Here is a 22,444-nt window from a genome sequence, read left to right on the forward strand (position 1 = left end):
AATCAACCTTTCCTCACCGGAGGTGACACTGTCCAGGCAAGGGGAACATACTCACAGGAGCAGCAGAGGCCCTGTTTTCCTACGCCGATCAGCATGTTCAGGCAAAGATTGCAGTAGGCAGGTTTGTTAAAGTGCTTGAGTCGCCACACATGCTGCCCGTCATCTTTCACATTCTGCACGGGACGTAAGGGAAACAGATTTCACTTAATGAAATAGACAGTGGGATGAGAAAATGCCAATAAAATTCAGAGCTGGACGGCAGCATCTGAAGACAATCTGTTACTTCATCCCTGACTTTCTGCAAGATCGCCACGGAGTCTAGAAAAACATGTGCTCTAGTGGAATGAGATCCTGCGAACAAATCTCAGATGCTACAGCAACCCACAGATTCCCATCTAATGTCAATAGTTCAACAGGAGGTCCCGAACCAGCATCACGGTCCGCCCAATTGAGCACTCCTGAGAACAGAGGCGTGTCTGCCTCACCTGGATATTTCATTTTTAGGACAATTCCATAAATAAATACATGAATAAAGAAAGACAAAATATTCTTGATTAGAAGATTCTAAGAGGTGAAAAGCTAGACTGAATATATTAACATTGGATCTTCCAGACCAAAGGATCAAACCTGGATCTCCTGCACTGCAGGCAGATTCTTTACTGACTGAGCTACCAGGGTAGCTCCAAAGCCTTGCTTAATAGCACAAATATTCAAATTTCATGGTGGTGACTAGGTCTTTCTTATAAGGAAGCAGAGGGGTAGGATAGGATGAAAACATAAGACTTAGAAGTAAGTTACTGATGGTATTCTAAGGCTTCAGCTGGGGGATTCTTTACATGTTATAATTTACAATCATATATTTTTGTGTGTCTCCAATAGATAAATTAAAAAAAAATAAGTATTTGTAAGGCTCTAATTAATTTTTTCTTTACTTCTCTTTTGCAAAACATGAATGATCATAAGAAAAGAAAAAATATGAATGAATTTAATTTCATTGAAAAAATGGCAAAATATTAAGTTATTGTCTTTATTTGTAACAATCTCTATCATTCTTTACCACAATAAAATCTTGAGTTTAATTAATCCAAAATCTTGGCAAAACTGTAATTATCATTTATTCTTCTAAAATTCTATATAATATCATAATAGTTATCCTCTATCAGATACTGAATTACATCTGCATTGCCCAACACTGAAGTAAAACAAAATAATAGGATGCTTACAAATCTCTTGAATTCCTTACAAGGAGGTCAAGATATTAAATGAAGTTACTATATATTCATTACTTTTATCACCATCATTTTCTGTATTAACATGTACTCCTTGCACATCATTCACCAAACTGTATCCAACTCAGATTAATTTTAGACAGCATTTATTGGTATTCTATAGAAATCACTGCAGGTCTTGGTTCTTCAGGTCAGTCAAGTTGCCATATTTCTTAGAACACACAGACCTAATAATTTTTTGAGCACCTATTATGTGCTGAGTCACTAATACAAATTCTGTGGGAGTGAGATAATATAAACATGTCCTGATCATCTTGTTTCTCTAAATAATAAAATATTAATAATAATGCTTCCTAACCACTTTTTCCTATTCCTAGTCAAGACATAAACCACCAGATTTGAAGCACTCAATTAAATTCATAGTAACTGATTCTTACATTAGAACCAGAAATGTCAAATTTGCATCATAATATGAAACATTAATGAAAATGCTTCCTGGGAGATAGTTCTCCATGGGTCTCTTGATCATCTGCACATTTTGTAGGCAGAACTGTCCTCTTTCAACAATGTACAGCCTTGCATTTTGAGACATATCTCCCTCCAGAGCAGAGGGCAGGTTTACTTACAGTCTGATATAATGAAAATAATCTGTCTTTCATAGGCAAAGGTTAAGCAAGCTTGTTTACTGCCTATGATAATATGGCTCAGCCCCGGGGGCTCAGACCGTAAAGAATCTGCCTGCAACACAGGAGACCTGGGTTTGATCCATGGATGAGGAAGATCCCTTGGAGAACGAAATGGCTACTCAATCCAGTATTCTTGCCGGGAGAATCCCATGGTCAGAGGAATCTGGCGGGCACAGTCCATGGGGTTGCCGAGTCAAACATGACTGAGTGACTTACACTTTTCCTTTCACTTTAGGTACCCCAGGCCAGAGGGTTGGCTCTGATGTTGTTACTTGGGCCTCTCTGCATCACCCCCAAGACTTTGCAGGCCTGGAGAACTAGATCAGCTCTGAGACTCTTACTGCTTCTTTGCTGTGAGAGAGCAATCTTGGTTTCTGACCCAGACACATGTCCTCTGCCAGCACCCACAGAACTGTGGCAAGTTCATTTGTTCACATACAAGTAGGTAACTCTTAGAACCTTCACAGCTCTTGATAATACTCAGCTTCATTTTCCCAACAAAAGACTCACAAGCTCTCCACAAAAACACTTCTGCAGAGGGTGTCATGGAGAGGACATCTCAAGACAATGGGGTTTCATTTTTTTTCCCAAAAACTTAAGAAATAGATTCTATAGTAATTTCTGAATCCAATTCTGGTTTGCTTGAGTCATAAGATTTCTAGTATCTTCTATGAATGGAATGTTTTACGCGAGTGTGTGCTTAGTCATGTCAGATTCCTTGTGACCCCCATGTAGCCTGCCAGACTCCTCTCTCCTTGGCATTTCCCAGGTAAGAATACTGGAATGGGTTTCCATTTCCTTCTCCAGGGGATCTTCCTAACCCGGGAATCAAACCTGTTACTCTTGTATGTTCTTATTGTCAGGAGGATTCTTTACCGAGTCACCTGGGAAGCCCAGGTGGGAAAGCTTTATGTATTTGTTTAATTCTGCTATAGTTTATAATAAACTGTCTATATTTTAAAATTTTCTATTCCTTCAAATAAGAATAAGGTAGCCTGATACTAAAAGATTAAGAGGTGAATTTTTAAAAAATATATTGACAAATTTAGCATTAAATATTATGTAATAGGATTGATGCTTAAAAAACATTTTTAAGTGAAAAAGAGAAAGGAAAATTTAATTCTCATATGTATGACTGTTCTCATAATCCCTGTCATTTTATTTTTAAATGAGTGTCCATTCCTTGTGAATAAGCCTCCTCCCGTGGAAGAACACATATGGACTAAGTTAGCTGGCATTTTCCTTATCAAAAAATAAACAAGTCTGAACGTGGGTGTTCTGTCAATCAGAACACTTAGCCATGTTACAGGCTGCCACTGATGTACAAATCCATTATCCAGACATAAAACGTTTTACCAAAAAACAAATTAAATAGCTTTATAGCTCTTAACCGGATATATCGCCAAACTATGCAAAGGATGAAATATGTATGTGACTTCAAGAGAAGAAATTGAAACCAGGAGCCAACTACTTCTCAGCAGTGCAAATTACACTCCAACGCTCTGTATTTCCATGTCTTGTCTTGTTTGTCTTATTGAGATGGTAAACTTGGTGGGGGTGGGGGAGGATGGGTCCCTTACTATATTCCATCAGCGGGGACAGCATATGCCTATCAGTACTTCTATTGCAAATAAATATTTATTGTCATAGGAAGGAATTCATTTTTCTAAAAAGGCAATGAAGAGCAAATCTGGAAGGCTTGATTCCTGGCCCTGATGAAAATGTGGATAAGCCATTTCACCTTTATTTTCCTCTCTAATAAAATGACAGTAACCACTTTCCTCACACAGACCGTGGTGTGAGGTTTCATTATACAATACCTGTGAAGTCAATTTAGCTCCTCAGAAGATTGGTGTTACATAAACAGCAAATATTATTACCATCATTGGGTTGAGTTGTGTAACATCCCAGCATTTCAGCTAAAAGATTTGAGAAGGATGTTTGTAGATTTAAAATGGTTTATTTCATAAAAATTGTGTTCTCCTATTTTTTTCCATCACTAGACATTACTCTTAATAAAAATGTATTCCTGATATTTAGTAGACACTGTATATTATAATGAAGTAGTTCAGTTCTGTGCTGACGTCAGAGAAATGTTTAATGAAATCCAGGAAAATTCAGAGCAGCATCAGGGTTTTCCTCACCTTTTAATTCCTTTTGACCTTTTAAGTTAAAAGGAAATTTCAAAGAGAAGAATGCTCTTTGGAAAATACTGAAAACTATTTCTTTACCTAGTGATTTGTAAAGTTTTGGCTTTTTCCCCTAAATACCTCAGGATTGTACACAGTGCTCAAGTGAACTAGGGATGTTATAAATATCATTATTTTCTATAGATGGAGAAGGAAATGGCAACCGACTTCAGTGTTCTTGCCTGGAGAATCCCATGGGCAGAGCAGCCTGGTGGGCTACAGTCTATGGGGTTGCAAAGAGTCAGACACAACTAAGCAACCAACACACACACACACACACACACACACACACACACACACATTTTCTAAAAATGTCATGGAGAAATTTCACTGATATCAAAGCCAGAATGCTCCCATTCCCCTGCTAGGCTCATTTCAGCTGCCTTCAATGACAACACATAGAGAGCTAAGATTGCAAATGGATTCCAACTCAATCAACAATAAGCACCATTAAATTATCTTACTTTTTTGTTCAATGTCTCAAAAAATATAACAATACAAAAGAAACTGCCCTTATAGACAAAAAGAAAAGGTAGAGAGAAGTTTTAAAATTCTGAGCAGAGCTACAACCATCCTTCTCCAGATCACACCTTCTGAAGTCAGGCTCAGACCCTGATAATCTTATGGTTCAAATGCCAGTTCAAAAGGCTGTAACATCACATGGTCATTTTCCTTGAATGACCTGATGTGGAATCTCAAGAATGGTTGCATTTATCCAGCTTCATAACTCCTTCCCTGATTGAGCAATGTATAAACAGCAGAACAACATTGCAACCAAATTTAAAAAATAGAGTGTGAAACATGACTTTTCCAAATACAGCTTAGAAGAATACATCATCTTCTGCTCCCCATTCACATTCACCAGGGGACAAATTTCATCAGAAATCAAACCAAACAATACTTTTACTTTATTGAATCAGGCACAAAAATACATATACCAAAACATTTCAAACAATGGCAAAGTTTAAACTGTAAACTGCCTATAGGGTTTAAAAACCAAGACTCTGAACAAAAATAAAGATATCAAAATAAATAACCACTGAAAAATCACGCAGGCCAGACTTGGCACCAACAATCCAAGACTGAGAATTTAAGGTATCCTTATTTTAAGCCAGGCTTCTATTTAAATCTGTATTCCAGTTTTTATGATAGTGTGAATTTAGAAATTTTCTTTGAACTATCTAACAATGATCCTAAATAAAAGGTTTCAGGATTTGGAGCATCATTAATTGGGGCTTCCCAGGGGGCACGAGTGGTAAAGAATCTGCCTGCCAATGCAGGAGACTTAAGAGACGTGGATTCAATCCCTGGGCTGGGAATATCCTCTAGAGGAGGAAACGGCAATCCACTCCGGTATTCTTGCCTGGAGAATCCCATGGATAGAGGAGCCTGGCAGGCTACAGTCCATGAGGTCACAAAGAGTCAGACACGACTGAGCAACTTAGGACACACTCACAGCATCATTAATTATCTTGTTTATCTAGTACAACAAACGTTTGAACTGAAAGAATATTAGAAAAGGAAAGGGATATTCCTGTCTAACTTCTTTGAATGTGTCCAGAGAAGATGACTGTCTGGCACAAAATCACCTGGTTAGTTCATAACCAAGCCAGTTATTGTTGTTGTTTAATCGCTAAGTCATGTCCAGCTCTTTGTGACCCCATGAACTGTAGCCCACCAGGCTCCTCTGTTCACAGGATTTCCCAGGCAAGAATACTGGAGGTGAGTTGCTATTTTCTTCTCCAAACCAAGTCAGGGTGAAGGCCAATTTGATAATGTTAACTGCCATTCTATCATCTCTTCATTGGTCCTTACCGGAATGATCTAATTGATCTGTTTTTTTTTAATCAGGCTTTTCTTTCCAAAATGATTTAAAACCAGTTAAAACTCATTGTATTTTATGACAGAATATATAATATGTAACTTGTGATATGGCATAATAACAATAGAATAAATCAGGGGTCAGCAAACTATGGCCCTTGGGTCAAACATAGCCAACAAGCTATTTTTGTAAATAAAGTTTTATTAGAACACAGCCCTGCTCTCTCAATTAGGTGCTAGAGTCCGGCAGTTGCAACAGAGACTTTATGACCCACAAAGTTTAAACTATTTGCTATCTGTCCTTTAACAGGCAAAGTTTGTCATCATTCAGAGTTTATTGCTAGACACAGTTATTTTAATACATTTTATCCATTCAAAGTAGATTTAACAAAAAACATATTCTTAATTGAGATGAATGCTGAAGGAAGAATGATTCAGTGTCATACATAACGTTTTTATTGTAATGAAATGCCCCCCAAAATGACAGACTATATCATTTTATACTGGGTCTCATGAAGTTTGAAGGACTTCTTCTAAGGGAAAGACAATGACTCTTACCCTCTAGCATTTGATAAAGAACAAGGTTCCGGTAAACTACGATTCTGATTTTGGCACCAAAATAGGTCTAATGTAAAATAGCGTAGATTTAAAGATCCTGTTGGTGGAGAAAACTGAACTACAGTAAAATCACAACTGCTCTGCCTAACATTACAAGTGACGAATGCTCTCCCAGGACGATTTTCTGTGTAATTGGGCTAGTACACCACGGTCATTGTCAAATACACTGTGGTATTTAACATGCACTATCAATTAGCATCCACTCCCTGAGCTCATACTAAACAATAGACAAGAATATATAGGACAACATAATAAGACAGGCTTCATATTAAGTGGCTGAATTCAACCTAAAACTTTTAGATTTCTAATCCAAAAAGTAAAAGTAGGGGGTAGGGTATGGGGGACATGGCTCCATGAATTAAATTCTCCACAGGTAATAATGTAGCACATTAATCGCCTACAAAAAAAGGAAATAAATCTCAGTTACTAAAAAGAAAAGGCCCTCATCACTCAGTTGTCATTGTGTCAGTCCTGGTTTGTAAAATACTTACCATGTCTGGGAACTAAAAAGCTCTTTTTAACAAACAGATGCTCTGATTTGTGAATAAAATTAATGGCTTCTCTATTTTCTAAAAGACAATATTAAAAACATTTTCAGCTTCTTTTTTTTTTTTTTTTTTAAGAAGTGAAGAAAACACTCTCAGAATTGTTCTTCACAGGGAAAACATCCAATCTGTAGTCCATCTACAAAAGTTAAACAATGTAGCCCTGCCATCTAGTGGCCATCACTGGAAACGCGGCTCAGGTTTCTTTGAACCCTGAATTAATTTCTCTCATTAAGCACCTCGCAAAAAAATCTTTTAACGAAACACATACACTATAAATCTAAGAAAACCAATATAAAGTAAATTATGGAGCATTAACATGATGGATATTAATGGCATAGAACTTTCAGTCCGCTGAATTAAAGAAATTGCTGCTAGAAACCAGAAGGAAAGGAAAGAGAAGCCGCTCCGTCGTGTCCGAGTCTTTGCGACCACATGGACTGTAGCGTATCAGGCTCCTCCGTCCATGGGATTTTCCAGGCAAGAGTACTAGAGTGGGTTGCCATTTCCTCCCACAGGGGATCTTCCCGACCCAGGGATCGAACCCGGGTCTCCTGCATTGCGGCAGACATTACCCTCTAAGCCACCAGGGAAGCCCTCTAGTATCTGGGGTATACCATATTTGTTTAAAATATTTTTAATTAACATTCATACAGATTTGTGGACCCAGGCAATATTCATAATTTCACAAATATCTGTACTTATTAGTAAAGCTGTAAAAAAACTTGTAAGCAATGTCTTCCAAAGAAAAATATTATTTCAAAATTTTGGGGGGATATTAAAAATATAGAGGTTTCCAATTCTCCATTTTCCTGTCAAACCTGATATTATCAAATAATTTGCTTGCTCGTTCCTAAATCTTCTCTCATACTAAAATTTCCATAAATGTTTAAAAAAAAATTTTGGTTTTAAAAGTATAAAATTCCATTCTCGGGAACAACTATCATTGGAACATCTTGAATAGTCATTTGCCAACTATTTTTCAGTACAGAACATACACCAAACCTTCTGAAGTTAGGATTTTGTCAGTTTATTTTCTGTTTCACCCAATATTCTGATTTACATATGCTTTGTCAGAAAGTATATTTAAAAATGAAACAAATATTTTTGATGCAGAGATACATAGTAAGTTATTACAAGAAGATACTAGGTTATGTATAGTATAAGAACATCAGACACAAGAAGTATTGTTTTATTAATTCTCAAAATGTGGAACTATGTATCTATTAATAAGGCCTATATTATTTTTGTTTTAATAAATTATTTACCTTAAGATTAATTTCCTATTTATCATCTATTAGTAATTCTACTTTTCCCTCCTCTGACCGTTTCTAAAATCCCATGGGCCCCATAAGATTAACCTGAATGTAGAAGAATTTGAAGATCCAGATGAAACAGACGAATTCCACCATCCCAAAGCCCATTTATATATTCCCAAAATAATATGTAAAAATGTGCAACATATTTTTACACACTATCACAGATTTTACACAGACTGCAAGAGCTCTTGGGAACTGAGTTAAAAATTGGGTATCTTGAGTTAACTAGAGCATAGTCTTGAATTTGAAAACTGTTATTGCTGGTAACAAGAAGTATAAAAGGGGCTTCTTTGGTGGTTTGGTGGATAACAATCTGTCTTGCAGTGCAAGGGGTACCAGTTCAATTCCTGGTCCAGGAAGTCCCCGATGCTGCAGGGCAACTAAGCTCAGCTGCCACAACTACAGACGCTGTGCTCTAGAGCATGGGAGCCGCAACAAGAGAAACCACTGCAATGCAAAGCCCACGCCCCACAACTAGAGAGTAGCCCACTCTGCAGCTAGAGAAATTCCACACACAGCAACACAGACTCAGGGCAGCAAAGTAAATGAATACTTTAGAAAGTATGAGAAGTTTGGGGGGCAGCAGAGGAGCAATGAACACTATGATCTTGCATCTCAAAACTCTAGCTATTCTACGTGCCATGCTGCTTTCCATTAGTAATGCTCTTTGAATCGAATTATACATTATACTATCTGAAGGTGATAGTTAAGTCTTGTTTATTAAAGCTAAGCATAAAAATCCAGTATTGAATTTTTAAATTAACTATTACCGAAATTCAACCAAACTGGGGTAGTAAGCTCTAGATTCAAAGTCACTGTCATATCACATTCTGATCTTAGGTTGCTATGTTGTTCCCCAAACCACCAGTTTTAATTACCACTGGAGGCAGTGATATGAGAAAATGCTGATAGGATTAGAAGGAAAAACTTTGGCAGACTACTGCTATGTAAGGAAAACAGAAAGATGCTTGCTCCTTGGAAGGAAAGCTATGACAAACCTAGACAGCGTATTAAAATGCAGACACATCACTCTGCCAACAAAGGTCCATATAGTCAAAGCTATTGTTTTTCCAGTAGTCATGTACAGATGTGAGAATTGGACCATAAAGAAGGCTGAGCGTTGAAGGATTGATGCTTTCTAATTGTGGTGCTGGAGAAGATTCCCAAAGTCCCTTGGATAGGAGGAGATCAAACTAGTCAATCCTAAAGGAAATCAACCCTGAATATTCACTGGAAGGACTGATACTGAAGTTGAAGCTCCAATATTTTGGCCACCTGAGGCAAAGAGCCGACTCATTGGAAAACACCCTGATGCAAGGAAAAATAGAGGACAGGAGGAGAAGGAGCAGAGAATCAGATGGCTAGATGGCATCACTGCATCAATGGACTTGAATTTGAGCAAACTCTGGTAGAGAGTGAAGGACAGGGGAGCCTGGTGTGCTGCAGTCCATGGGGTCGCAAAGAGTCGGACACGACTGAGCACCTGAACAATATATATGGAGTGCTGTGGAGTGGTAGTGCTCACTTGTGTCCGACTCTTTGCGGTCCCATGGACTGTAGCCATCCTCTGTCCCTGGGATTCTCCAGACAGCAATAATGGAGTGGCTTGCCATTTCCTTCAACAGAGAATCTTTCTGATCCAGAGATCAAACCCTGGCCTACTGCATTGCAGGCAGATTCTTTAACATCTGAGCCACCAGGGAAGCCCAAGTCCAAAATATACATACACTTACGTGTACATATAGTCAACCACCTCAATTATAATTGGCTCCTCCACTTATGGGTTTGTTTACCGATAAACTAGATCATCTTCACAAGGAGAGGAAGTATAGAAATGGATGGAGTGTGGTAAGAACCACAGCATGCAATCATGCTGGGGCGTTTCTTCCATTAGATAAAATGAGGTCAATACTTTGTAAACTAGATTGCACTTTAAATAGTGGGGAAAAGAGAGCAATCATATATTAAACAATAAGGTAATACCTAAAATGAACTAATATATTCATGGCAAGTATTACTATACAAGGAGCTACTGTTAAATTGCACAGCGTCATACCTATTAGAAGGATCAGGCACTCAATAAATACTTAATTGTAGAAAACAGATGAATTTATAAGCAAAATGTATAAAAGAGGCCTCCAGTGACTCACCACCAGGTTACCTCGTCTGTGTAAATACTTACATTTTCTAAGCCCAGGAGCACAAGGAGGGGAATTGTTGTCATGCCTCCTTGAATCCATTCCTCCAGAGAGACTGTCCCATCATGATCATAGTCAATTTCTTCCATCATTTCATGGAGGATCTGGAATAGAGAAGATGAGGAAAAATTTGATAATGAATCAATAAAATAAGTTTCATGTGATACAACCAAGTATTACAATGAATTGATTATAATAAACTCGTGTGTGTGTGTGTGTGTGTGTGTGTGTGTGTGTGTGTGTAAGTTGCTTCAGGATTGTCTTACCCTTTGCGACCCTATGGACTATATAGCTCTCCAGGCTCCTCTGTCCACAGGATTCTCCAGGAAACAATACTGGAGTGGGTAGAGATCAAACCCGGGTCTCCTGCCTTGCAGGCAGATTCTTGACCATCTGACCCACTTGGAAGCCCAATAAACTGTGACTAGCAGCGAACTGCTCCCTCCCCATACCATCCCTCTGGGTCATCCCAGCGCACCAGCCCCAAGCGTCCTGTATCCTGCATCGAACCTGGACTGGCGATTGGCTCCTCCCAATTCAGGAGACACGGGTTCAATCCTGGGTTGGGAAGATCCCCTGGAGTAGGAAATGGCAACCCACTCCAGTATTCTTGCCTGGAAAATTCCATGTACAGAGAAGCCTGGAAGGTTAAAAGTCCAGGGGGTTGCAAAGAGTTGGACATGACTCAGTATGCATACCCACATGTGCACGGGCACACACACACACACACACACACACACACACACACATACACACACACCAGCAGCTAACTGGGAAGTTGAGGTGACTATCTAGATAACTTGGTACAATGTTAATCCTGTCATTGAGGATAACAGTAGTTTTGCTATGATTTCTAGATCATGATTACTTATACTGATCAACTTTTAAACATAATTGCTTAACTTTTTAATATTTTGTCATTGAATGGCAGAGCTCAAACAAAAAGGTACCTTTAATTTATGGATGAAAGTGATCTTTAATTGCTGTCTCTAGATTATTTTTTTTAATTCAAATATATGCCAGATAATGACTGAACAAATTAACTTCATGGCAAAGAGCTGAAATAATTCTTTGCTAAGTGGTATGGGGCAGGGGAATTAAGTCACTTTTAATTGCCTATCAGGACTTAATAGAGCCAAGAAGTTAAACAATCAGACCATTTGGATTAGATTTCTTTTCTAAAGACGACTTGCATACAGTGTCTCAAAGTGTTCTCCACAGTATGTGTGATACATTTACCTCTTGGCTGCATAGTGCTAATGTGTGTTGCGAATGCCAAGGGTTGGTGTGAGAGTCAGATGTGCTAATACAGTATAAGTATCTTTGAAGAGTTTCTAGCATACATAGTAAGTTTAATATAGGTGTTGTTAGCATTATATTGTCTGTTCAGTGGGTCAGTCATGTCCGACTTTGTGGCCCATGGACTGTAGCCTGCAAGGCTCTTCTGCCCATGGAATTCTCCAGGTAAGAATACTAGAGCGGGTTTCCCTGTTTTTTTCCAGGGAATCTTCCCGACCCGGGATCAAACCTACGTCTCTTGTGTCTCCTGCATTGGCAGGCAGATTCTTTACCCTCGTGCCACCTGGGAAGCCCTATGTTACATTAGCAGAAATTATATTACCCTCAGCTGCTGGAAAGGCATAGTAACTCCTATCTAATGGCACCAAAGAGGAAAATGTGGAAGAATCCAGGGAAGGAAGTAATTCACCACCTTTATCTAATATGGAAGTTTTAATCCATTCAAAAAGAAAGAAAGAAAGAAACACAGAGCGCGTTAGAAGAAAAATGTGAAGAGGTGCAATAAATGGAATACTGGATATGTTTGTTGATAGAAGGATCATTTGCCTCAACATCGCTGAACTTGGTTGATTGGTGTTTTTCCTCAAGAAGTATTTTAAAATCAGATTATTTTCCTTCATAGAAACAAATATATCCATAGGTATTGGAAAGAGTCTTGGGAAAAAATGATGCTGTAATACTTTCATTACTCTCAAAATGAAGGACAAGGGAATTCATTTAAAATTGGACATAAGGTCTGATTAAAAGGCTCTACCTCTTTTTTGTTTGTTTGTTTTGTTTTAATTTAAATTTATTTATTTTAATTGGAGGCTAATTAATTTACATTATTGTATTGGTTTTGCCATAGATCAACATGAATCCGCCACGGGTATACATGTGTCCCCCATCCTGAACCCCCCTCCCCCTCCCTCCCCCCACCATCCCTCTGGGTCATCCCAGTGCACCAGCCCCGAGCATCCTATATCCTGCATTGAACCTGGACTGGCGATTGGCTCTACCTCTTGAAGGGACTCTCATGAACTAGTGGAAATGAACAAACAGGAAGAGAACTAAAACACAGAGCATCTGTTTCAGAGAACTGATCCATTCATTTTGTACTTAGTTACCTAATGGGAGAGCCTGGGTTAGTTTTTAAGAACTCTGTTCAAGGACATCTCATCTCCCCTACTAACTGCCATCAACATCAAATGTACCCTTCTCGTTATTTATCACACCAATTTAAGAGTCAAACAATGTATATAAAAGTATACAGGCTTGAAATGGGGAGAGTTGCTGAATCATCAGGCAGGATGAGGCAGTTACTATGACAGCAACTACAGACACAGGCAAGGCTTTTATCCTGACACTCTATACTGCCCACAGAAAGGACAGACTTAGTAGTATATGCCACAAATGACTAATAGTGTTATTTAGCTTATTAATCGCATTTTCTGGTATGTATTTGTTCTAATTAGACCACCCAGCCACCACTGTCCCTTCCATAGAGCATCCAGATCCCCATTTTCTCAAACCCCACCACCAGCAAATACTTTTGTTGTGATGTAGTGGTACTTCCATCTGCTTAGAAAGCTGACTAAAAAAAGGTTCTCTTCCCTTTATTACTCCAGTGAGCACAAGAGGCTTGATTAATAGATAAATTATATTCACAGGTATTAAGTATGATAGAGAAAGCTGCTTTACATAAACACAACCAACAAAGGCAGCAGAACTTACAGGAAGTCCTTGATTTCAGTGACAACGGTGTCACAGTGAATCAAGAGATATTCTTCTAGTTAAATACGTTACCATCTACTTTATTATTCCATATGCAAACTGGAGGTTTGTCAATGATATCTGCCACTCATTATGTGTACAGTATATGCATTTCCGCATTCAAAAAGGAAAAAGAAAAACCAGGTGAGTTAAAACGTGGAAAACCCTAATCCCAGTAAGAATGGTACTGGCCCCGTGCACAACATTGCACTGATCTGGTTGTGCTTTAACGGCATTAGTTTGCAACGCAAGGAAAATGTGATTTGAGCTCTCCTATCACATTATCATGCCATCACCATGGAGCTGACTGCATAAATGGGAATTTATGTGGTTAAATGGGCTCTCTGAATTCATATAAAATGTAAACCATTTAAATTAAATTGATTTGTATTTACTTAATTAATGTACAATTTCCTAAATTGAGTTGGTTTCAAACAGAAACTAAAATCAATAACATTCATTAACTCTCCCCCAAATACTACCTGTGACTGAAGTAAAAATTTCAAACCACGTATGTTTTAATACATATTTGAATAATATTGGTAACTTGGATATACATCTATGGAAAACAAGACGTTTTTATGCTCTTATATGCACTGTTCGATACTGTTTCTTTAAACAATATGATTAATGTTTCCTAGATCAATCTTTAACTAGCTAGAGAGTTTGGGGCAAGTCACTAACATTTTGGGGTCTCCCTGCAATCCTGAGCATGTATCTGGAGGAAACTACGATTCAGAAAGATACGCACACCCCAATATTTATCGCAGCACTTTTTACAACAGCCAAGACATGGAAGTAACCAAATGTCCATTGATGGAAAAGTAGATAAATAAGACCTGTTACATAGACACAATGGATTATTACTCAGCTATAAAAAAAAAAATGAAATAATGCCATTTGCAGCATCAAGGATGGACCTAAATATTATCATTTAAAGCAAGGTAAGCCAGACAAAGACAAACACCATATGATGCCACTTACATGCGGAATCTAGACTATAATGCAAATGAACTTACCAATGAAACAGAAACAGGCTCACAGCCACAGAGAACAGACTTGTGCTTGCCGGGAAGGAGGTGGATGGGAAGGATGGACTGGGAGTTTGAGGTTACCAAATGCAGACTATTATACATAGGGTGGATAAACTACAAGGTCTTGCTGTATAGCACAGGGAACTATACTCACTCCTGTGATAAACCATAATGGAAAAGAATGTGTATATAAGTATAACTGAATCATTTTGCCATCCAGTAGAATGTAACACAACATTGTAAATCAACTATACTTCAATAAAATAAATTAAAACAAAAACTTTTGGGATCTCAGTTTCCTCATGTGTAAAATGAGTCAAACAGCAGTATCTACCTCTTAGGGTTGCAAGCCTTAAATAACACAGATGGAAAGCTAACAGTGTTCTGTGCACAGACTACATCACTATCATCTGCATAATCACCTTCTTCCTCTTTCAGGTTGCCTACTCCAGCTATTCCCATATAAGGGAAAACATGGAGATCCTAAAACACGTGTCTATTTGATTTTTTCATGGCATGGTACGACCTTGGTAGTGGCATCAACAGCGTGTTTACTTACACTTATTTAAGACCATCAATCAGATTAATTTCCATGAGAAAGAAAAGCAAGATATCACTGCTAAGAACTTCAGAAAACCAAATACATTATTTTATACTCAGACTCCACTTTGACTACTGATTATAAATAGTAACTTAAGAGTTATGAAAAGATAAAATCAAATGCCAGTTACATACTAGGATGGCAAAAAAGATGAAAGAGGCAAGTGCCTTCTAGAAAGTAGCCAAGAGTTAAATCATCCCTATACTTACTGGATTCAGTTCAGTGACATCCCATTCGAGGTACTCGGCCACATGCATCATCTGACTGATGATGTTTTCTAGTTCCTGGAGGAGAGGGGAGGGGGCGAGAGAGAGTGAATGCAAGGTCTTAGTAAGTTCTTCAGCTTTGACTTGCAGGAATTGATTTGTTCAACATGTAGCTCAAACACTAAAAGAGTGCAATGATTACTTTTATATAAAAAGGTAAACATATGCATGCATGCTTAGTCATGTCCAACTCTTTGAGACCCCATGAACTACAGTCCTCCAGGCGCCTCTGTCCATGGCATTTCCCAGGCAAGAATACTAGAATGGGCTGCAATTTCCTCCTTGAGGGTATCTTCCGGACCCAGGAATCTAACCAGCATCTCCTGTGTCTCCTGCATAGGCAGCAGGGATCTTCACCACTGTGCCAACTGTGAAGTCGACTGTACTAAACATCTGCTCCTTCTGGACTTTGTCTAGAAAGCTCCACCAGGAGAGGGCACAATTATACAAAGAAAGAGTTCCTTCCAGCAGAAGATTTTTAGCAAAAGTTTTGTTTGGAAAGCAGTATCTGATAAAAGTAGGAGCAAGCACAATTTCACAAACTGTCATTTTTTTTTTAATTTGTTCTTTAATTGAAGGTTAATTGCTTTACAGAATTTTGTTGTTTTCTGTCAAACTTCGATAAGAATCAGCCACAGGTGCACCCTTGTTCCCTCTGTTCCAAACTTCCCTCCAAGTATCCTTACTCCACAGCTTGAAAAACAGGTGTGGAAGGGTGGGAGGAAGTGTTTGAGGGTAACTCTGAGGTTTATTTTTATTCTGATAAAATGAGAATGTATATTGACTATTTTAGCCATTTATTGGTATAATTTGCTCTGCTAGAGGTGTGTTCAAGTCAAGGTTTGGAGGCTAAGGCATGTAGAATTTATTTTATGAGGAGACAGAATTTTAGTTTGAATTTTCACATTCTTCTGCTCAGTGACAACTTTGTGAAGAACTGCTGGTTAATATAGATGCCTTGGCTAAATAACTTAAAATATATTTTCATGTCGATTTATTTAATGTTTTAATTCTTCTGTATCTTTAGAACAGACTAAACGTACTTTGTGAATGTTAATAATTTTAATAGTGAGTAAATGATATAATTAGAAGTAGTGTTTTATAGTATGATAATTTAAAGTATAAGAAGTATAAAAGAAGAAAGCTGAAAAGCATATTAATAAATATGTTCTACTCAAATCTCTAATCTAATATATATGGTTAATATAAAATGAAGAAGAAAATATGGTTAAAGAGGTTCCCTTGATAGAAGGATTTGTGGATCCTTCTGAGAAACTGAAAAATATAACTCTAATCATAAAAGTATTATTTTTATAACATCGGCTGTCTCAGAAACAATGCAAATACAAATGTATTTATTTATTACAGATAAGAAACAATTTTAAACACATTTGGCCAGGATCAAGTGTAGTATCAGGACTTCACTGTAGCTCAGATGGTAAGGAATCTGCCTGCAACACAGGAGACCTGGATTCAATCCCTGGATTTGGAAGATCCTCTGGAGAAAGGAATGGCAACCCACTCTAGTATTCTTGCCTGGAGAATCCCATGGACCGAGGACTCTGGTAGGCTACAGTCGGTGGGGTGGCAAAGAGTTGGCCACGACTGGGAAATTAACACTACTATTTTGGAATTAGAGGCTAGAATTTATGTGTGTGTGTGTGTGTGTGTGTGTGTGTGTGCAACAAATCTTCCAGATACTTTATCTTTGCGTATGTACACCTTCCTACTTCTGACAATCCCCTCATTGGGCTTCCCTGGTGGGCCAGTGGTTAAGAATCTGCCTGCCAATGAAAGAGATGCAGGAGATGCAGCTTCCATCCCTGGGTCAGGAAGATCCCCTGGAAAAGGGAATGGCAACTCATTCTTGCCTGGGAAATCCCATGCTCAGAGGAGCCTGGTGGGCTACACTCCTTGAGGTTGCAAAACAAGTGGACATGACTTAGTGACTAAACAACAATGATTTGGGACCATTGAGGTCTCTGGATATGTTTTGAGAAATTGAAACTATTTTAGGTACGCTATTGTATGGGCATATGATATCAGATAAGTCATTTAACCTCTCAAAGATTCAGTTCTTTCAACAGTAAAAATTGAAATGCTAATAGTACCTAGTTCATAGAGTTGCTACAAAGATTAAATACATTATATAAAATACATTGCTCTTATCGGACACAAGTAATCAATAAACATTAACTAGTGTTATTAGACATATTGGTCATTTCTCAAAGTATTAATTTTCTTCTGCTGTGTCTCCAATATATGAACAGCTAAGCCTTTAAATTTCTAAGAAAATGAGATTGGAATTGCAGTTCCAACCTGGTGGTGAAGGAAATCTCCTGGGGCAGAAAATTGTGTGGCCAAAAACCATAGAGCTTTATTTACAAAAAAGACTAATGCAATCATAAGCAAACATTTATCCTCAGCTTGCTGCGTAATATTCAGAATATAATTATAAATATTGTTAGTAATCTAACTACATGTTAACCAAAAAATATCCAGAGACCAAAAGAAGCATTTGACTGGATTTTCAAATCAGTTGCCAACCCATGGCTAAAAGTCTAGTAAAGACACATTCTTTAATTAAAAAGAAAATTATTTAAATAAACTAATTTTTAAAAAATAAAGTAATAGAACTATTAAAAAAATAAAAATTAAAACAAATCTGATTTTAAAATAAATTTACATTAGTATAGTCAGAAGTGTTACAATAAGCATATCGACATAGGCAGAAGAAATCTAAATGCCTAGCCATGAAATGCCCCCAGAAAATGAGCAAATGTATCATGCAGCTTAATATTCCTAAATAGAAAACTGAACACTACTAGGCACTAAAGATAACAGTATTTGAAAAATCAGAAATACCCTAACATAAGAAATCCCACAATCACAGCATCAGTTCATTGGTGGTCATTTTCTAAATGAGGAATTACATATTTTTATCTCTCTGTGGAGAAGCTAATGTACCATTATCCTACTCAGTGTTACATTAATGTGTGTCCAACTTCATTGTTCTGCTTGTAAAATCTGTTTGAGTTCTGCCATTGGGAAGTACATCAGATGATGAGAAAAACTCATTGTCAGAAGTGTTTATTTTAATCAGTATTCAGTATATCGAAACATTTGTTTTTATAGGTACCTATGTACTTCAAAATTTCCATAATCTGACACTTATTCTTTTAATAATATTCTTATATTTTCTTCATACAATAGGACATGATATAATATGCAAAATGTTAGAAAATATATCTGAAATACATATATACATTCATCTGTTAAACAGATATATTTATAAGGTTCTGATTTGAGAACTAAGAAGCTAACTACTCCTCTGAAACCTGTGAATGATACACCTATATTATGAATAAAATAAACATTTATTTATTGCTTTCTGTGAGATTGTATTTTCTTCTATATCTTTTTATAACTAAAACTACAGAGTGTAAAATGGGATAAGGTGTGTTTCAAAGGGAAGTTTACCAAAGCATTTTTAAAGATCACTGCCAATTTTATCAACATATGAGACTAAGAGTAGTTTTAAAATGTGTGTGGGTGCTATGTGTTGTCATGTCTGACTCTTTGTGACCCCATGGACTGTAGCCCGCCAGGCTCCTATGTTCATGGGATTCTCCAGGCAAGAATACTGGAGTGGGTTGCCATGCTTTCCTCAGGGGATCTTCCCGACCCAGGGATCAAACCTGTGTCTCCTTCATTGGCAGGAGGATTCATTACCACTATACCACCTGGGAAGCCTCTTTAAAAAGTGGGAAAATAATAAAATGACTGAATTGACTTTATAATTCCTTTAAATTCTACCCGTATTCCTGACATTTTCCTAAGTGTCAAATCTCATTGATATATATATATAGAGAGAGAGATAGATAGATACCTTTTTAGAGCATTGCCCTCATCTTTCTCTTACACTTTATTCAGACAGGGCTGGAGTCTTTTTCTTTCTTTGTACAAAAAGTCACTTTTTTGTAGTAAACTTATTTAATAGAACAACTATAATCCTAATAGTTTCCTCAGATCACTTGCTTTCAGAGAGTCAGATGATAAAAATGTTGTATGAGTGCATGGAAATTATATTATGTCTTCTGTGGTAATAGCTATAAATTTATTCATTGCATTTTTCAGAACAAACTACTCTGAAATTTTCACAGAAAATTTGAAGAAAAAAATTACCGAGCTGTCCAGGAAGCCATTTCCATCTGTGTCATAGAGGCGAAACATAACTAGAAATAAAAGAGGTGTTGGAAAAAAGATTAGAGGTGAGTAAGATCAATGCTAGGATAAGGCATACTCTTGAAAATTTATTTTCTGTCAGAAATAAACACTACTAAATCCCTCCCCACCTTTAAGTAGTTGATTTATGGGATCATTTCTTAAGCTTTCAATGTGAATTAATCATTAGTCATTAATAAAAGTACTGGATATCAGATATTAAGTTCTACTGATTTTTGTTATTCAGCTAGAAATCATGAAAAACTGCTATTGTTTGTTCAAATTTTTTTACAAGATCATTAAATGGAAATTCAAAAATAACAGAAGAGAAGGAGTTTGGACATTCAGAGTCTGGATATTAAAGAACACTGTGGATAAGAAGAAATAATTGATTTAGAGGTTTGGAGATCAATTATAATCTGAAAACTGCCATCCACCGTTATGTGAGCTTAGTCAAACACTGCTTTCTTATCTATACTATGAGAATCCTCACCATGTCCTAAGACACATATTTCTTGTAAAAGTTAAGCAAGATGATACACACACACATATATCAAAAGCTATAGGTCATAACACACATATAAGCCATTGATCTGACTGATCATTAGACAGTATGTGAAAGGAAAACTTAGTGTAAAATACGGGAGTTTTTCTGATAGAAGATGCAGAAACAAAACTGTGTTATTGTCATGGGTATAATGATATATTTGTTTAAATCTGAGCTGTAGTTTCATGGGGTAACCAATTTTTGAACAAATCAAACATGAAAAAGATGCTGTTGGCTCCACCACAGAGAGCTCAGGAAAGCAGGATGGCAGAGGTCCATGGCTGGCCTAACGACCCCTTGAAGAGCTCACACACCACCAGGATACTACAGAAAAGGCTGCAGGTGCTGGGCTGAGATCAACAGAGAAGAATGCCACAGCTGTAAAAATAGAGGAATGGAAATGAGGGCTTGTGTTGGGTTTGTATAATTTTCTGAAGAGTCTTGATGTCTGAGGCTTATAATGAACTAAAGACAGCGACAACTAGGAGACATAGCTATGAGATGATTTTAATCTGTAACTCATTATTTTTCATGTTTAAAAATAAGTATTATATTTTAAAAATTCTAAGATATTTATAAGATGCAAAACTAGCCTGCTGTTGTTCAGTTGTTAAATCATGACCGACTCTTTGTGACCAGGAACTACAGGACTTTAGACTTCCCTGTCCTTCACTATCTGCTGGAATTTACTCAAACTCACGTCCATTGAGTCAGTGATGAAAACTAGCCTGCATATCACTAAAAGGAAAAAAAAAATGCTACCAACCTAGCTATGATGTCCTATTTATTATAAAATGGAAACAGACTTTAAAGATGTTGAAAAGTAAGGGGAACATGTATACCTATTGAATTAAAGGATACAATGTTAGGCTTGCTTAATGACATAAATATCTTGCAGACCATGATAATTGTTCTTATATACTAAATAATAAAACTCAGGAAGAAAAAAAAGAACTTATCACAACATAGATACTATGCATTTCAAGATTTTCTAGTATACCACAAAGCTACAGTCATCCAGACAGCATGGTACTGGCACAAAGACAGAAATAGAGATCAATGGAACAAAATAGAAAGCCCAGAGATAAATCCATGCACCTATGGACATCTTATCTTTGACAAAGTAGGCAAGAATATACAATGGAGAAAATCTCTTTAACAAGTAGTGCTGGGAAAACTGGTCAACCACTTGTAAAAGAATGAAACTAGAACACTTTCTAACACCATACACAAAAATAAACTCAAAATGGATTAAAGATCTAAACATAAGACCAGAAACTATAAAACTCCTAGAGGAGAACATAGGCAAAACACTCTCTGATGTAAATCATAGCAGGATCCTCTATGACCCACCTCCCAGAATACTGGAAATAAAAGCAAAAATAAACAAATGGGACCTAAAAAAACTTAAAAGCTTTTGCACAATGAAGGAAACTATAAGCAATGTGAAAAGACAGCCTTCAGAATGGGAGAAAATAATAGTAAATGAAGCAACTGACAAAGAATTAATCTCAAAAATATACAAGCAACTCCTGCAGCTCAATTCCGGAAAAATAACCCACCCAATCAAAAAATGGGCCAAAGAACTAAACAGACATTTCTCCAAAGAAGACATACAGATGGTTAACAAACACATGAAAAGATGTTCAACATCACTCATTATCAGAGAAATGCAAATCAAAACCACAATGAAGTACCATTTCACACCAGTCAGAATGGCTGCGATCCAAAAGTCTACAAGCAATTAATGCTGGAGAGGGTGTGGAGAAAATGGAACCCTCTTACACTGTTGGTGGGATTGCAAGCTAGTACAGCCACTATAGTGAACAGTGCGGAGATTCCTTAAAAAACTGGAAATAGAACTGCCATATGACCCAGCAATCCCACTGCTGGGCATACACACCGAGGAAACCAGAATTGAAAGAGACACGTGTACCCCAATGTTCATCGCAGCACTGTTTACAATAGCCAGGACATGGAAGCAACCTAGATGTCCATCAGCAGACGAATGGATAAGAAAGCTGTGGTACATATACACAATGGAGTATTACTCAGCTACTAAAAAGAATGCATTTGAATCAATTCCAATGATTTGGATGAAACTGGAGCCTATTAT

General features: G+C 37.3%; 1 protein-coding gene across 15 annotated transcripts in view; it reads right to left on the minus strand.

Moving 5' to 3' along the window:
* DGKB (diacylglycerol kinase beta) overlaps nucleotides 1-22,444 on the minus strand; it is a 1,339,752-nt gene that overhangs the window by 615,281 nt on the left and 702,027 nt on the right. For all 15 annotated transcript variants that reach the window (XM_060414944.1, XM_060414942.1, XM_042248425.1 and 12 more), the window contains 4 exons: nucleotides 19,743-19,792; nucleotides 15,501-15,575; nucleotides 10,590-10,709; nucleotides 56-173 (listed from right to left, as the gene is read on the minus strand). In XM_060414944.1, coding sequence (XP_060270927.1) covers nucleotides 56-173; nucleotides 10,590-10,709; nucleotides 15,501-15,575; nucleotides 19,743-19,792 — 363 coding nt within the window. The remainder of the gene's footprint in view (nucleotides 1-55; nucleotides 174-10,589; nucleotides 10,710-15,500; nucleotides 15,576-19,742; nucleotides 19,793-22,444) is intronic.

The sequence above is a fragment of the Ovis aries genome, chromosome 4, assembly GCF_016772045.2.
Source record: "Ovis aries strain OAR_USU_Benz2616 breed Rambouillet chromosome 4, ARS-UI_Ramb_v3.0, whole genome shotgun sequence".
Classification (NCBI taxonomy): domain Eukaryota; kingdom Metazoa; phylum Chordata; class Mammalia; order Artiodactyla; family Bovidae; genus Ovis; species Ovis aries.